This window comes from Melospiza georgiana, chromosome 2 (assembly GCF_028018845.1).
Source record: "Melospiza georgiana isolate bMelGeo1 chromosome 2, bMelGeo1.pri, whole genome shotgun sequence".
NCBI lineage: Eukaryota > Metazoa > Chordata > Aves > Passeriformes > Passerellidae > Melospiza > Melospiza georgiana.
The window spans coordinates 120,329,349-120,347,386 of NC_080431.1; the positions used below are offsets into that span (position 1 = coordinate 120,329,349).

An 18,038-nucleotide genomic window follows, 5' to 3' on the forward strand; every position below is an offset into this window, starting at 1 on the left:
CCAGGCCCTGTCCCTGCTCTACCCAAGGAGAAATTATTTGGAAAATGCCTTTTGTGAGAAGCAAGGCAGGACCTGGGCCAGCTGCAGGCAGGAACAGCAGCCAGGGCTGGCTCCCAGCTGCTGCAGAGAAGGTGACAGTGTCACCCAGCCCTGTGACACTAATTCCAGCAGCTGGGGGCTCACAGGCACAGGGTGATTCATGCTCACCCTCCCTCTGTGGGGTCTGGGCTCGGCAGAGCAGGGACAGCCACCCTGGGAGTGGTGCTCTCTGTCACCAACAAAGAGGGCCAGGAGGTGCCCCTGGCTGAGCCAAGGCCTGCACAGAGCTGGGATCTGGGGCAGCCTGGGCTCCAGGGAGTGTTTAACAGCTCCCTGAGGCTGGAGGAGGGCTGCTCCCACCTGGAATGCTGCAGGATGCAGGTCCAGCTGGGCCCCAGGAGGGGCACCTTTGAGTCCTTTCAATCCCAAACACGTGCTCAGGCCAAGGGGACACGGGGATAATCCCCTTTCCTGTCCCACTGCCATGACTACCCATGCCTTTGGTTGGGGTTTTTGGTAAATGCTTAAATCACTGAGCTGACCAGAAAAGCAGAGATAGAGTAAAATGATGATTAACAATTCCTAAATTACCAGTCATGCTGGAATCACCAGGCTCCAAACAACCCCAGCAGTGGGGCCTGGCCTGTTAGGGATGTTCTGAACCTGACGGACTAACTGTGGCCTTTGGGCATGGAAACCCCAGCTTGGATCAATTAACCCCTCCTGATACAGGTGAACTACAGATCCAGGTCTGCTCTGTGCCACAGCCTCAACCCCTGCACACACAGCCCCTGTTCCCAGGGAGCCCCCAGAGCCCCATTCCCAGGGAGCTCCCCTGTTTCCAGGGGGCCCCCATTCCCATGGAGACCCCCAGAGCCTCCATTCCCAGGGAGCTCCCCCATTCCCAGGGAGTTTCCCCATTCCCAGGGAGCCCCCAGAGTCCCCCTTCCCAAGAAGCCCCCAGTGCCCCATTCCCAGGGAGCCCCCATCCATTCCCAGGGCCGCCGTACATTGCATGGACATGGGTGACACCAGCTCCTCGTCCAGGTCATCCACGTCGTCGGTGATGATGAAGTGGGAGGGGTTGGGCCGGGGCGTGCCCATCCAGCCCGGGTCGATGTTGAGGGCCGAGGCCAGCGAGGGGATGCCGGGGTTGTTGACGATCTGGAAGCCGCAGAGCAGCTCGATCTGCTGCCAGCGGTGCAGCCGCTCCCGCAGCGCCGCCGTCACCTCGCTCAGCGCCTGTCTGTGGGGACAGGGACACGGGGACAGTGCAGGGAGGGCATGGGGACACAGCCCTGCGCTGTCTGTGGGGACAAGGACACGGGGACAGTGCAGGGAGGGCATGGGGGACACAGCCCTGCACTGTCTGTGGGGACACAGGGACACGGGGACAGTGCAGGTGGGCATGGGGACACAGCCCTGCGCTGCCTGGGGACACGGCCCTGCACTGCCGGGGGACACAGGGACAATGCAGGTGGGCATGGGGACACAGCCCCTGCGCTGTCTGTGGGGACAGGGACACGGGGACAGTGCAGGTGGGCATGGGGACACAGCCCTGCACTGCCTGGGGACACAGCCCTGCACTGCCTGGGGACACAGGGACACGGGGACAGTGCAGGTGGGCACGGGGACACAGCCCTGCGCTGCCTGGGGACACAGCCCTGCACTGCCTGGGGACACAGGGACACGGGGACAGTGCAGGTGGGCATGGGGACACAGCCCCTGCACTGCCTGGGGTGCACTTGGATTTTGTACAAAACAAGGCCACAACTGAATTTTCTTTTGTTAACACACAATGTGAAGATTAAAAAAAAAATCTAAAAAAAAAAGTATTTTTAGTTTTTAAAATTTATACATAAAATTATTTATAATTGTATAAATATATATTTATATTACATATTTATAGATATATATAAAATAATGAGGTTGGAAGAGACCTCTAAGATCATCAAGTCCAACCTATAATGTAATGCAATATAATATAATATATATAAGATATATATAAAAATATATAAAATTTATATATATTATATATAATGTATATATAAATACATATTAAAAATTTATCTAATCACTGAAAATCTATTTACAAAAACATCCCAACAAAAATGTATCAAAAATTAAAATTGATAATAAAAGTTAAATAGCTGATTTAATAAATAAAATTTAACATCATAAGTAAAAAAAACTTAAATGAATTTATAGATTTTAGTCATCATAATAGTTGTACTATTATACAACTAGTAGTACAACTATAATAGCTGTACTATTGTACAACTATTACAGTTGTACTACTAGTTGTACTGTAGTTGTACTACTAATCATAGTACCTTTTTTACTCCAATACATTCAAAAAATAATTAAGAGAACTATTGAAAAAGTTTTCATAGTTTAAAGAGGAAGGGGAGATATTGGGGTCAGCTGTGCATCCTGACATGTGAGACACTTTTCATGCCAGTTCCAGGAATACAGCAATTAAAAAATGCAGCAGCAGCTGAAGCACCCAGGGATAACAACAAGGGGGAATGGCTGCCAGTGCCAGAGGGCAGGGCTGGATCTTGGGAATTGGGAATTGTTCCCTGGCAGGGTGGGCAGGCCCTGGCACAGGGTGCCCAGAGCAGCTGGGGCTGCCCCTGCATCCCTGGCAGTGCCCAAGGCCAGGCTGGGCACTGGGGACAGTGGGAGGTGTCCCTGCCATGGCAGGGGTGGCACTGGGTGGGATTTGGGGTCCCCTCCCAGCTCAAGCCATTCCATGACAATCCCTTAAGCATTCTGCAGCCTCCTGGAACCTCGTTTTGGCAGGACTTTTAATTGCTCCATGTCACTGTGATCCCATTTGTCACAGGTAAAATCGGGTTATTGATGAAGAGGAGTAAGTCCAACCCCAGGTCACTGAGGACAACAGAAAATGAGCCCCAAAGCCCCTGCAGAGGTGAGGTCACTCCTGCCTAGGACAGGGGAGGGGTGAAGAGGGAGGTGCTGAGCAGACACTCACTTTGCAGTTAGGATTTTATGATCCACATCATCCAGAGAGGAACTGTGAGCGACATGGAACGTCCCAAAAAGGGTGTTTCGCTTCTTTTTGATCTTTTCAGCCTGGAATATCAACAGAGAAAGGTCACAGGAAGAAGACAACCTGAAGTTTCCTCCCGGCCATGGACATCCTGGATGGGCTGAGACAGGAACAGTCCCTGCAGCTGCCTGCACATGTGGGAATAGTGGAAATGGTGTTGTTACTGAGGAATGCTGCTCTCCCTGGCACTGGGGTGAGGAATTCCCCAGCAGCAAGTAGCAGGTTGGGGATTTCATGCTCCCTTCTCCCAGCTTCCCAAAAATCAGAGAAAAGGAGACTCAGGGGTGACCTTATCACTCTCTTCAACTTGCTGAAGGGTGGCTGTGGTGAGCTGGGGGTCGGTCTCTTTCTCCGGGCAACAACAGACAGAACAAGAGGACACAGTCTCAAGCTGCGCCAAGGGAGACACAGGCTGGAATTAAGGAGGAAGTATTTTACAGAAAGAGTGGTCAAATACTGGAATCATCTACCCAGGGAGGTGGTGGAGTCACCATCCCTCGAAGACTTTAAAAAAAGACTGGATGTGGCACTTGGTGCCATGATCCAGTTGAGGTGTTAGAACATGGGTTGGACTCGATGATCTTAAAGGTCTCTTCCAACCTAGAATTTCTGTGATTCTGTGAACTGTACTGAAAGGCTGAACTTTCAGGGCACAGTTGGAGCCCCCATCCTGGAGGGATTTCACAGCCCTGTGCATGTGGCACCTGGGCACATGGGGCAGCGGTGGCCTTGGCACTGCTCAGGGAGTAGGTGGACATGAAGGTGTCCCAGGGTTTCTCCAACCCAAACCATTCCATGATTCCATGAGGCAGCACCTCACCCAGTGAAGGGCTCTCACACACTGGCTCATCCCTCCCCTGGATAACCACCAAACACACCCAGGGCGTGGGCCGAGGAGGATTTCTGGTTTGAGGCCGAGTTTGCGCCATTGTATCAGAAATTAAAGTCCCCTCCCACAGCTCTTCCACTCCCAGCTCCAGTGCATGAACCTGGCACTTAGGAGAGCCAAGGATGCGGGTGCAAGAAGTGACACAGCCAAAGGAAAACTGTTGGAATGTTAAAATGTTCCCAATCAAAGCAGATGAAGGCAGACAGATTTCCCTCCTGCCAGCTCAGCTCCATATGTCCATGGGGATGGGGACGAGTCACAACAGCTCCCTGGGCTCATCCCTCAGGGCTGGCACACAAATCCCAGGCCAGGAATGCAGCGATGATTCAGGACCTGGGGTTCCACTGCCTGTGCATGCTCATCACCCTGAGCAGGACAGTGCTCAAAGCCTCCTGCTCACCCCAGGAACCCCTGCCTCAGATTCCCAGGGCTCCAGGCTCCAGCAGTCCCCAGGGTGGGATCTGCCCACTCTGAGAGCCCATGGCTCAGGAGCACCATCCTCATCCTCATCCTGCTCAGCCCCTGTTCACACCTCTCTTATGCTGCACTTTTACAGACATAGATTTAAGGCATGAAGTGAGAAACTGCCCTTGAGCTGAGGGAAGGCAGGGCTGGATGGGATTTTGGCAATGAGGAATTGTTCCCTGGCAGGGTGGGCAGGCCCTGGCATAGAACTCCCAGAGCAGCTGGGGCTGCCCCTGCATCCCTGGCAGTGCCCAAGGCAAGGCTGGACACGGAGCCTGGTGCAGCCTGGGATAAAATCCAAGGTGTCCCTGCCCACAGAATGAGATGAACTTTGAGGTCCTTCCTAACCCAAGCCACTCTGGGACTCCACGATGCCACAAAGCCAAGAAGATGCAGAGGAACCATCTCTGCAGCTCACCCCCAGACCTCCCCAGGACCCAGCATGAGGCTGCTCCAGCTCTCACCCCTTCCTTGGCCACCAGCAGCTGCTTCTCTGCGTTCTGCTTCTTGATGTTGTAGTACTGCACCTCCACCTCGTGGGTCAGCTGCAGCCACTTCTGCAGGGCCTCGGGGGCAGCCCAGCTGCAGTGGGACTCCAGCTCCTTCTCCGCGTTCTTCAGCGCCATCCGCACCTGAGGAGAGGCACCGGGACACGTGGAATGGCTGTGGGGACACGGTCATCCCACAGCTCATCCCCTCTGCTGCCAGCCCTGCCCAGGCTGCTGCGCCAGGCCTGGCAGCAGGAAACCCCTCTGGAGGAACGGTGGCATCCTGGGGGCTGCAGGGGAGGAGCCCCCCACACGGCAGGCTGCTGCTCCGAGCACCAGAACCGCACACAGACCATTCCTGCCACCCTGAACCGAGCTCCTTCCCCAGAAACTCCCAGCCAGCACCATGCTCTAAGTACCATAACCTCACACTGATCATTCCTGCCACCCTGAGCTGAGCTCCTTCCCCAGAAACTCCCAGCCAGCACCATGCTCCGAGCACCAGAACCTCACACAGACCATTCCTGCCACCCTGAGCCGAGCTCCTTCCCCAGAAACTCCCAGCCAGGACCATGCTGAGCTCCCTCACAAGCCCTCCACGTCACCCGGAGCCACAGGAAACCTCTCTGGAGGAGTGGTGGCATCCTGGGGGCTGTGGGAGAGGAGCCCCCCACATGGCAGGCTGCACCAGAGCCTCCCACAGACCATTCCTGCCACCCTGAGCTGAGCCCCTTCCCCAGAAACTCCCAGCCAGCACTGTGCTCCGAGCAGCAGAACCTCCAGAACCACCCAGGAACCATTCCTGCCACCCTACAACTGACTTCTTTCCCCAGGAGTTCTCAGCCAGGACCGTGCTGAGCTCCCTCTCCACCCCTGCATGTCACCAGGAGCCACAGGAAACCCCTCTGGAGCCCGTGGCACAGTGCACGAGGTGGTTAAAAGGGAATTAAGCTGGCAGAGGGGATGCTCTGGAGGTTTCTGCAGCCTCCAGAAGCTCTGCAGAGCTTGCTGCCTGTCTGTAACTCCCCCTGCGGAGGCAGAGCCCCTGACAGGCAATCCCTGTCTCACCACAGCTCCCAGCCAAGCCCAGGGAGCTCGTCAGGAGACAACTTCCACACTGCACAAAGTGAGAAAAATATTTAGACACAAAACATGTGCTGCTGGTCAGGAAAAGAAACAGCCTGGCTGGATCAGCCACTCCTGGGGTGTCTCCTTCATCCCCAGCCCAGGCTCCTGCACACCCTGACAGCCCACAGAGATCAGGATTAGAAGGACTGGCTGGGAAGCCAGCTGAGCACACTGCAGCCTCACAGAAAAGCTTTAGTGGTGCAGACCCCCAGGAAGGAACTGGTGTGCTGCAGTGCCCACCCTGTGGAGAGGCTCTCACAGCCTGGCAAGCCCTGCAGGAAGGGAAGGTGTGCCAGCCTGGAGCAGCAGCAGGATGGCACCACAACCGCAGGGCACACTGCAGGGATGGGCACTGTGCCACCACAGCACCCTGGGGCTCAGGGGAGCTCTGTGGCTGCACCCGGCACAGCAGCTCTGCCTGCCAGCCCAGCACTGCCCTGCTCCTGCAGCTGCCAGCCCACGGGCACAGCCGTGCCTGGCGGCGGTGGGCGGATGCAGAGCAGGGTTTTTGTGCAGCACTGCTCACTCCTGGAGCTTTTCCCTGCAGCTTTTCCCTGGATGTGCTCTTCTTTAACTCAGGCACGTTCCACCCAGCCCAGCCTGGGGGTTAAGGGAGCCAAGAGCCCCTGGGTCCAGGCAGATCTCTGAAATTCTGTATTTTACCCAGAGGGAGCATCCATCCAGGAGCAGCCCCGAGGCACCACACACCACAGGTCAAACACTAGCACCACTTGTGATACCACTTGTAGCTGTGTGGTTTAGGGCTGTTCAGTATAAAACTGGCTAAATCAATCCCAGAGTCCCAAATTCAGTCCCAGCCCCTGGCTTTTCCCATTGGGCACCAGCAGCACCAGTCAGGGGCTGCTCCCACCTCAGCAGAACTCTGACCATCACCCACAGGCATCTGGGATTTGGGAATACAGAGGAAACATGGGTAGGAAATCTGTCACTGGTTGTTACGGGTAGAGGAGTGCTCATAACACTCACAGGAACAAGGTTTGAGGGAATGGTGGGAAAGGGAAGTGCTGTGGAACAGGCAAGGACCAGTGGCTAAAATGAGTGTCCACAACACAAACTCTTGTGGTTCTGCAGGGAATCTGTGCAAACAGGAGTTATTTTGTGTGTGGCTCCATTCTCCTGGGAAGACCTTTAGGACCCAATTTGGATCACTTAGAACACAAATTTATAAGGATTTTTTAATAAAAGTTATACTCAGCCCTGGTGAGACCCCACCTACAGAGCCTGCAGCCTTGGGGCCCAAGAGCAGGAGGATGTGGAGCTCCAGGAGCCAGTCCAGAGGAGCCATGGGGCTGCTCCAGGGCTGGAGCCCCTCTGCAGCCAGGCTGGGGGTGCTCACCTGGGGAGGAGAAGCTGCAGGGAGAGCTCAGAGCCCCTGGCAGGGCCTGCAGGGGCTCCAGCAGAGCCGCAGAGGGACTGGGGACAAGGCCTGCAGGGACAGCACCCAGGGAATGGCTGCCAGTGCCAGAGGGCAGGGCTGGGTGGGATCCTGGCCATGAGGAATTGTTCCCTGGCAGGGTGGGCAGGCCCTGGCACAGGGTGCCCAGAGCAGCTGGGGCTGCCCCTGCATCCCTGGCAGTGCCCAAGGCCAGGCTGGACACTGGGACAGTGGGAGGTGTCCCTGCCATGGCAGGGGTGGCATGGGATGCGATTGAAGGTCTCTCCAGCCCAAACCAGTGTGGGATTCTGTTCCACAATTCCCTCAGTGCTCTCTATGGCCCCACTGGGGTCTGTGGAGGGTGCCCCAGTGAGAAGGGAGGGAGGGAGGGATGAAGATCCTGGGAACAGGACACTGTCCATCCCATACACCCAACTCCAGCTGGACCATCCCAACCCTGCAGCATGGCCTGGGTGATCAGAACCCTGGTGCAGAGCAGGTCTGTGTTAACTCTCCCTGCCAGCAGGGGCTGTGCTGAGGGGTCAGGGGGTGACAGGTTAATGTCCCAGGTGTCCTGGGCAGTGGGGGCAGTGCTGGGGTTACGGTCACACAGTGCTGTGGGACACTGCAGTACTCACCTGCCTCCGGCCTGGGCAGCTCTCAGGTCACAGCAGCTCCTGGGCTCCTTGATGGGAACGCAGGGCAAGGGCAGGGTGAGAGCTGGGCTGCTCCAGAGCTGGGCCCAGGGCACCCAGCCCACTGTGCCCAAACACACTGCCCAGGGTCTGTCTGTGCCAGCAGGGACACCCCAGGCCCCAGGAGAGGCTGCATGGCCACACGAGGATGGATAAGGGCACTCCCGAGGGGCTCAGGGCTGCTGCAGCCCCAGGCAGGAAGGGAATTCGCTGTCTGTCCCCCTGCACTGCCCCAGGGCTCCAACTGCACACACACACACACACACACACACACACACACACACACACGGCCTTGCAATACCCAAGGAACCTGCCTGGCTCCTGCAGGTCTGGCTCCAGACTCAGTTTAAACTGATCTGTAACTTGCAGCAAGGTGAGAACTGTCCCTCAGGTGAGACAGGAATCAGCTACTGCGATTGTGGGTTTGGGCTTCCTTGTAGGTTTGGGGAGGTTAAGGCTGGATACTGGGTAAATTTCCTCATGGAAAGGGTTGTCCAGGCCTGGCACAGCTGCCCAGGGCAATGCTGGAGTCACATCCATGGAGGGATTTAACAGGATGTGCCAACTGGGGACATGGTCAGTGGTGGCCTTGGCAGTGCTGGGTCAGGGCTGGACTGGATGGTCTCAGAGGGCTGTTCCAACCCTTACACACCCTCTGATCCATGAGAAAACATGGAAAGCATAACTGAACTCATTCTAAATCTGTCCTAAATCCATGAACACAGATACACAGAGACTGCATGGGCTGGGGAGGGTCGGAAATGCCAGAGGCTGCAGCTCCAGGGCAAGTCCAACCCCTCTGCTCCTGCTGGGATGTCACAAGGTGCCAGCACCTGCCCTGTCCAGCACCACAGCAGTGACTGGGATGTGTAATGGACACCATGGAAAAGAGGCTTGGGGCTTTTCCACCACAAAGGAGAGTGGGAAAGCAAAGGCAGAAGAGCAGCAGCATCACTGGATTCAGGGTGGGTGGAGAGCAGTGAGGACTGGAGTCCCTCAGGAGCCAGGACTGGTACTGGAAATGTCTTTGATGGTGACAGGGATCCAGGGCAGCCCCAGCCTGGCAGTGACACGGAGCTGGTGCTGTGGGCACACCCTGCAGGGAAGGGATGGGGCATCCAGAGGCACCTGGGCAGGATGGAGAGCTGGGACCGTGCCAGCCTCGTGCAGCTCAGCAGGACCAAGGGCAGGGCCTGCAGCTGGCTGGGGGCAATGCCAGCACAAACAGCCTGAGGGGAATGGACTGGGAGCAGCCCTGGGAGAAGGAGCTGGGGATTGGTGGGAGAAGCTCCACAGGCCCTGGCCATGAGCACTGGGACCTGAAATCCCTGTGCCCTGGGCTGATCCCACAGAGTGGGCAGCAGGAAGGGGATGGGGATTGTGCCCCTGTGCCCTGGGCTGATCTCACAGTGTGGGCAGCAGGAAAAGGATTGGGATTGTGCCCCTGTGCCCTGCTCAGGTGAGAGCAGAGCAGCTGGGGCTGCCCTGCATCCCTGGCAGTGCCCAGGCCAGGCTGGACACTGGGGCTGGAGCAGCCTGGGGCAGTGGGAGGTGTCCCTGCCATGGCAGGGGTGGCACTGGGTGGCTGTGAGACCCCTCCCAAGGCAGCATTCTGTGTTTCTGTGACTCCCCACGGGACGCAGCAGCACTGCCCTCAGTGGCAGGGGTGTGAAGGTGCATGCCCAGGTGAGGCTCACCTGCTCCAGCTCCTGCTCAGCGTACTTCTGCCGGCTGAGCTCGTTCTCGGTGCCCTCGCGCAGCTCCCGCAGCCGGTGCGCCTCCTGCTTGGCAATGCTGATCTCGTCCTGCAGCTTCTTCTCCAGGTGCACCTTCTCCACCTCCACAGAACGGTGCTCCTCCTGCGCCTTCTGCAGCCTGCAACAGGCACAGAGGGACAGGGCTGGGCTGGGCCGGCTCCCCAGACCCTGCAGGGCCAGGACCAGGGCTGCTCTCCAGAGCCAGCTCTGCTCTGCCCACCAGAATCATCCCTGCTCTGCTCTGCCCACCAAAACCAGTTCTGTGCTCTGCCCTCCAGAGCCAGCCCTGTGCTCTGCTCTGCCCTCCAGAACCAGTCCTGTGCTCTGCCCACCGGAGCCAGCCCTACTCTGCTCACCAAAACCAGCCCTGTGCTCTGCTCTGCCCACCAGAACCAGTCCTGTGCTCTGCCCACCAGATCCAGCTCTGCTCTGCCCACCAGAGCCAGCCCTACTCTGCTCACCAAAACCAGCCCTGTGCTCTGCTCTGCCCTCCAGGTCTAGCCCTGCCCTGCTCACCAGAACCAGTCCTGTGCTCTGCCCACCAAAACCAGCCCCGCTCTGCTCTGCTCTCCAGAGCCAGCCCTCTGCTCGGCCCACCAGATCCGGCTTTGCTCTACTCTGTCCACTAGAGCCAGCACTGCTCTGCTCACCAAAACCAGCTCTGTGCCCTGCTCTGGCCACGGGGATGGCAGGGAGACAGTTCACGGTGGCTGGGAAGAAAGGAAATTGTCACCTGCTTGGTCTCAGTTTGATTCGTTTATCAAATGCTCAGGATGCATTTTCTTCATTTCCCACAGCACACCCAGATTTCCTCTAATGAGTCTCAAATTAAGCTCAATTTTTGGTATTTTCACCCAAGCCAAGACTTTGATAAAGCAAAGCAGGGGAAGATCTGCCAGAGCACATCAGGTGGGATGGATCCACGTTCCTCCCACAAAATCCTGCAAATTCAGACATGGCCTAATCCTGCCTGGACATTCTTATTCCTCCTCATGACAGACTGAATCAGCAGGAATAGATGGCAGCAATGAAACCCTGGATCCCCATGGATCAGTGGGATCTTCCATGAGGAGCTGGCCTGTGCTGAGGCTCCCTGCAGGGCTGTGAGGCTGGCAGGGCACCAGCTGGGCCAGCGACCCTCAGAGAGGATCAGAGTGTCACCTGTCCCTGGGGAGACTGCACCCACCTGGGGCTGTCACGAGGGGCACTGAACAGAGACCAGGAGCTGCCCCAAGGGACAGACACCATTGGCCAAGACCATTACCAAGGGGAATTCAACAGAGACACGGAGCTGTCCCAAAGTGAAGATGACAGTGGCAAAGAGCTGCTGCAGAGCTGAGAACACGTGTCTGACACCAGCTGGGACAGGCCCTGCTGGCACAGGCTGGCACAGCCCTGCAGTCACCAGGATACCCCACATGCCCTGCTGGCACGGGCTGGCACAGCCCTGCAGTCACCAGGACAGCCCACACGCCCTGCTGGCACAGGCTGGCACAGCCCTGCAGTCACCAGGACACCCCACATGCCCTGCTGGCACAGGCTGGCACAGCCCTGCAGTCACCAGGACAGCCCACATGCCCTGTTGGCACAGGCTGGCACAGCCCTGCAGTCACCAGGACACCCCACATGCCCTGCTGGCACAGCCCTGGGTCCTGCCATGCCCCACACCCAATGTCCACTCACACAAGTGACACACTGGTGACGTGTCCCCCTCATGCCTGGCCATGGGGATTTGGGGGCACAGTTGAGGGGTCGTTATGGCCATTTTTAGCTAAGCAGGGCAGGGGCAGCACACAAGGACAGGCCATGCACAGGCACCAGGGCCCAGCTGCTGCAGCTGGCTCGGGGCAGTGCCTGAGGCTCCCACTCCTGCAGGCTGGAACAGCAGAGACCTCCCCCAGCACCAGGAACAGCAGTGAGACCACCCCTGCCATGGCAGGGACACCTCCCACTGTGCCAGGCTGCTCCCCAGTGTCCAGCCTGCCCTTGGGCACTGCCAGGGATGCAGGGGCAGCCCCAGCTGCTCTGGGCAAGCAGGGGGCTCACATTCCAGGAGCTTCCATGCAATCCACACATCTCCAAAACAGACATGCCCACTCCTTTCAGTAGGATGTGCCAAGACTTGATGATGTTGATGAGTCACTTAATGGCCTGGGAAGTGTCACTGCTGCAGGGTGTTCTCCAAGGTGCTCTGGAGATGAATAAAGGCTGGGGTTTGGTAGGAACGTTCCCAGCTCCTCAGGAGCATGTCTGAGCTGCTCAGCACATTCCAGCAGCACTGGCACTGGAGAGGCACCCCGTGCCTTCCAGAGGGCTGCTCAGCACTGAGCCTCACCCAGCCAGCACAGCAGGGCCCTTCAAGCTCTGAAAGTGAAGTCTCTGAGCAGAACTGCAGCACAACTGCTCCACAAGTCCTGGAGCACTGGGGCTGTTCAGTTTTCACTGCTCCTGGGGCAGCTGAAGATCCCAGCTGGACCCCTCTGGGCAAGGATGAGGAACAGAAGGGACACTTCTCCTCAAGAGGCCTCCCAATGCCCCCAGATCTCCTCCCAGCCCCTGATCTCCTGCTCAGTGCCCTCTGTGGAGGACAAGCCCTGCTGAGCTGCTCTGGCTCAAGGCTGTGCCGAGTCCCAGAGGTTTTGTGTTTCTTCCTGAGGGGCTTTAGAGCATTAGTTGAACTTCCCAGGAACATCCATCCACTTGTTTACGTGGCTGTGCCCTCAGCAGCAGGGCCCAAGGTCGTTCCTCACAGTGTCATTCCCAGTTTGGAGCTCAGAGGTGACACCCAGCCCTGGACAGCGCTGCTGCAGAGATGGACACAGAGAAGGGATTCCTGTCTCCTTCCAGATGCAGGAAAAATCAATCAAACCTTCTTTGGGAGCGCTTCCAAGCTGTAACATAAAACTCCACGAGGCTGTGTGGAACCAGCTGTGGGCTGGAGCCACAGAGGGGAGCGGGTTTGTGCCAGGGGAACGTGCCCAGTGCGGCTCCATCACCTGGGAGCTCTCTCCTCAGGGACACCAGCTGGTGCCACCTCAGTGGGGACAGGAGCCCTTCCAGCAACACTCAGGGGCAGGGTGAACCCCTGCAGGCTCTAATGGGCTCCTAGGCTATTACAGTGGGGCTGCACAGCACAGATTCCCAAAAGCTGGCTGGATGCAGGTCTGCAGGGCAGCCTGACACCCTCAGGACCCTGGTGCCTGCACAGGGCACTCCTCACACCCCGTGACTGGCTTGGCATCAAACTCATGTTCACAGAAGGCACTGGAAATGCAGCCATCAGCTCACAGGGCAGCCTAGTTAATGTTTATCCTCCCAAATTCCACTGAAACCCCACAGAAAATAGCTCAAGGCCCACACCATCCTGCTCTGTTATTTGCTAAATCTGCCCTTAAAATATTCCATTACCAGAGCACCCCACGGGTTTGTCACCACCAGGGCTGAAGGCTCTTCCCTGTCCCAGAAGATCCCTATGTCCAGAGGCTCTCTTGGAGCCTGTTCTCCCATCAGTAGCTCCATTGGAACCATTGCAGTGATTCCTGTGAGCAGAGACCCCATTCCTGAGGCTGCAGGCTTTGATCCATATGCCAAGAGCCCAGATATTCCTGTTTAATACTCCAAAATGATGTATTTTTTTTCACTTTCCAAGCAACACCCTTCGACTCAGGTATTGCTTCCCCACACAGCTCCAAGAATTCAAGAGGGGATGTGTAAATCCCTGATTGCTCCCACACACTTTTTCCCCATCAAAAGCCAAGGTGAAACAAGCTTGGATAACAAATTCCACAAGAGCTGGACTGCATGGCAGGAATGGGACTGGACAAGCTCTAAGGCCCCTTGGAACCCAAAGCATTCCCTGGTTCTGTGACTAGGAAAGAACAGCCTGGTCCAGGAGTCCCTGCAGGAGGAGGCAGGCCCCATCTGAGCTCCAGAGGCTGCTGGCAGCTTTGCCAGTCCCTCAGGAAGGGGCTGACTCTGGTGTGAGGCACCAGGACAGCGAAAAACAGCTAAAGACAGCTCAAAACCGGCATTTCCTGAAACCTGAAGGAACAGAAGCGTGCAGGAAGAGCTGAGTGCTCCAGCTGGATGGACAATGGGAACCTACCTCTCCTGCAGGTCATGGAGAGACTGCTCAGCCCTGTGGAGACCCTCCAGGTCCTTCATCATCTTCTTCATGTGCTCCTTGGAGTAGCGGTTCTGGATGTAGGCGAACCAGCAGCCGCCCACGCCGATGACGATGGACACCACCAGCATGAAGTCCTTGAGGTGGTTGTGACGAGTCACTGCAAGAGACCAGAGACACTGCTGGGGCCAAAGGAGCCCTGGAGAGCTCCAAAGGGCTCCAAAGAGCCAGGGTGGGACAGCAGAACTCAGGGCAGTCCTATAAGGAATTGTGGCACAGGAATCACTGAGGGAAAAGTTGAGCTGTTTCAATGTTTCAGGAGAAAAACAGAAGCTTGACAATATTTATTCAATTCGGAGACAGCAACAGCAACAAAAAAAGATAAATTCCAAATCTTCCAGCTCCAATTTGCCTGGCAGTAAGTGGTACAGGGGAAACTGCACAGAGCAACTCCCCTCCAGAATGGCTGTGATCTCACAGGGCAGCACAGGTAACTAAGGACAAAATAAACACTTGGAAAAACACTGCAAGAGACCAGAGACACTGCTGGGGCCAAAGGACCACTGGGAGAGCTCCAAAGGGCTCTGCCACACCAGAGCAGGACAGGAGAACTCAGGGCAGTCCTATAAGGAATTGTGGCACAGGATTCACCGAGGGGAAAGTTGAGCTGGGTCAGTATTTCGGAGGGAAACCAGAAGCTTGACAACACTTATTCAATTTAGAGACAGCAACAACAACAAAAAAGGTGAAATTGCAAATTTTCCAGCTCCAATTAGCCTGGCAATAAGTGATAGAGGGGAAATTGCACAGAGGAACACCTCCAGAATGGCTGTGATCTCACAGGGCAGCACAGGTAACTAAGAACAAAATAAACACTTGGAAAAACACTGCTGAGATCACAGAGCTGGGGCAGCTCAAGTGTCCAACTGTCAAGCTGCCAAGCTTTCCATCAGAATCACAACTCAGCGTGGAAATTCCCTTATTCAATAGTAAATTCAAGAAAAGGTGTTGATGCATGTGAGAGGATGAAAGTAATTAAGTGGGGGCTCGAGTGCTAAACAAAGCCCAAAAGATGAGTCAAGCAGATTTTTTTCCTGTAACTCAACCAAGTGTGTGGTAGAAAAGCCACAAATGAAAGAGCAGCTCAGTCCAGAGAGCTGGGACTTAATGATCAGTATTCACTGGTTTTGAACAAACAACAGGCAATTCACACCAGATCCAGGGAAAAAATATCTGTACTGAGGGGGCAGGCCTTGGCACAGGGAGGCTGTGGCTGTGGAGGTGTCCCTGCCATGGCAGGGGTGGGTTAGACAGGAGCTGAAGCCCCTCCCCAGCTAAACCACATCTGTCCCACTGGCAGAGCTGGGGGGACAGGAGGGGACCTGGGAGGTGGAAACTCAAATTGGGAAGGCAGAGCACAGCACGGACTGACCTGGATGGACACGTGGGGACAGGGCTGCTGCTCCCTGCCCACCATGGAGAGGCTTCCCCTCACAGGGAAGGGACAGGAGCCCTCCCCGAGGCCCAGGAGCCAGGCAAGCAGCACCTGTGAGCCATCAGTCCCTGCAAGCACCCCGGGTAACTCCAGCCCTCAGAACTAAACAAGGCGAGCGCTGGCCCCGCTCCCCTCCGGATGGATCAGCACAACATCCTCTTCCGAGGGAGCAGATCTGGCAATGCCTGCAGCTCCCATCTGGGGAGTGCTGTGTGTTCCACCCTCGCACAGCCCTGCTCTCCTGCCCCCCTGGGCCATTCCCTGCCAGCCCCACCCCAGCTGGTCCCTGTCCTGCCCCTGGTGCCAGCTGGGCTCAGCTCCAGCACAGCAGCACTGCACACATCCTTCCTCTGCACCAGCCCTGGCCAAAGACACGTCTCCCCGATTTTTTGGGTTTTTCTAAGCCTTCTAATGTTTACATTCTTGTAACGAACTTTCTCACACAGTCTACGTAAATAACTTATGGTTTTGAATTCTTTTATAGAGGAAAAGAAATTTGATGGACTGTTGGTTTGTCCAGTGTCATTGGAGAGGTGGCACTGTCACCTTCCAATCCACTGTCACTTTTAGAAATCTATAAATGGTGGAGTCAGAAAATAAACTTCCCTTTTTTGCCTTGAGAACAGCAGTGTGTGCACATCGTGTTATTTCGTGTCCTATAGTGACAGACACGGGCATGAGGAAACTCTGAGGAAAACTCAGCTTGGATGGAAATGTAGAGCATGAAATACCAGGATGGTTTGGGAGAGACCCTAAATCCCACCCAGTGCCACCCCTGCCATGGCAGGGACACCTCCCACTGTGCCCAGTGCCCAGCCTGGCCTTGGGCACTGCCAGGGATGCAGGGGCAGCCCCAGCTGCTCTGGGCACCTGTGCCAGGGCCTGCCCACCCTGCCAGGGAACAATTCCTCATTGCCAAGATCCCACCCAGCCCTGCCCTCTGGCACTGGCAGCCATTCCCCCTCGGCCTGGCACCCCAGAGCAGAGGGGCTGTAACCCTGGGAGCATCTCCATTTTCTTACCTTCATTGTAGATGCTTTTTTCTGCTATCTAATCCCATCCTACCCTCCTGCAGCTCCAGACCTTCCTCCCTTGTTCAATCATTTTACTTATTTCAAACACCAAGCCCAGGCAGAGCTGCAGGCCCAGCAGGACATCAAGTCCTGCAGCTGAGCACAACAATCAGTCTGTGATAAAACTGTGCCTGCTCTCCCTCCTTTCCCAAAAGAAGGCAAAGCCTGTTTTCCACGGTGCACGTGGCTGTTCCTGCAGCCTGTGCAGGTGTAGGGTGAGCCCAGGCCTGCCTGCTGCTGGGAGCAGCCAGGGCCACACGGGTGCAGGGCAGGCTGTGCCAGCCCTGCTGAGGGCCAGGGACAAAGCCAGGGGATTTAAATCACAATCCACTGCACAGGAACAATCTGAGGGTGCCCTCAGCCTGTGGCCCAGGGCACAGGAGCAGCAGGGAAAGAGATCAAATTACAGAAAGTTCTGTCCCAAAAGCTGCAAAGCTGCACCTGCAGAGCCTCCAGCCCCGGGACACCAGCAGCAGGAGCAGCTGGAGCCAGGCTGGGAGAGCTGGGGGTGCTCACCTGGGCAGGAGAAGCTGCAGGGAGAGCTCAGAGCCCCTGGCAGGGCCTGCAGGGGCTCCAGCAGAGCTGCAGAGGGACTGGGGACAAGGCCTGCAGGGACAGCACCCAGGGAATGGCTGCCAGTGCCAGAGGGCAGGGCTGGGTGGGATCCTGGCCATGAGGAATTGTTCCCTGGCAGGGTGGGCAGGCCCTGGCACAGGGTGCCCAGAGCAGCTGGGGCTGCCCCTGCATCCCTGGCAGTGCCCAAGGCCAGGCTGGACACTGGGGACAGTGGGAGCTGTCCCTGCCATGGTAGGGGTGGCACTGGGTGGGATTTAGGGTCCCTCCCTACCCAAAGCAGTCTGGGATTCCATGTTTCACCTGAAGTTGTGCTATTTTGTGCCAGATCAATTCCTGAACCACAGGAACAGGACCCCAAAGGGACAGACACAGAAGGAATCATCTCATGTTGCTTAGATTATAATTGCACCACGCTCCCTTGCACTTGGATTAATTACAGAGCTGAAGTGGTCAGACCTGTTTGCTGGAGGAGATGGCAGGGCTGGAGCCTGGCAGCAGGAACCAGACCTGGAGGGATGGCAGGAGCCTGCAGATCCACATGGAAACTGGGCATGGAATCTGGCTGGAACCTCTGCCACGAGCCAGACCTCCACCCCTGGAGCCCTGGGCTGGGAAAGCTTCCCCCAGCAGCAGGAACAGCACAATGAATCCACCTGCTGTGATCCCCATGGGCAGCATGTCTGGATTTAGGAGCCTGCAGGAGGCCTGGGGCTCCAACTGAGGCTGCTTTTATCAAAGCTTTTACACCTGTGGTGAACAGAGCTTCAAGGGAGGAGACAAACCCTTGAACTGTGCACCTGTGCACCACATCCCACTGCCAGCAGCTCGGAGACCCCCA

The 18,038-nt window shown here is 56.4% G+C and overlaps 1 protein-coding gene across 8 annotated transcripts in view; it reads right to left on the minus strand.

The window, feature by feature from the left end:
- The window catches only part of STIM1 (stromal interaction molecule 1), a 73,875-nt gene that overhangs the window by 16,106 nt on the left and 39,731 nt on the right, over positions 1 to 18,038 (minus strand). For all 8 annotated transcript variants that reach the window (XM_058019177.1, XM_058019176.1, XM_058019173.1 and 5 more), the window contains exons 6-10: positions 14,039 to 14,216; positions 9,874 to 10,051; positions 4,934 to 5,101; positions 3,038 to 3,138; positions 1,050 to 1,285 (exon numbers count right to left, since the gene is read on the minus strand). In XM_058019177.1, coding sequence (XP_057875160.1) covers positions 1,050 to 1,285; positions 3,038 to 3,138; positions 4,934 to 5,101; positions 9,874 to 10,051; positions 14,039 to 14,216 — 861 coding nt within the window. The remainder of the gene's footprint in view (positions 1 to 1,049; positions 1,286 to 3,037; positions 3,139 to 4,933; positions 5,102 to 9,873; positions 10,052 to 14,038; positions 14,217 to 18,038) is intronic.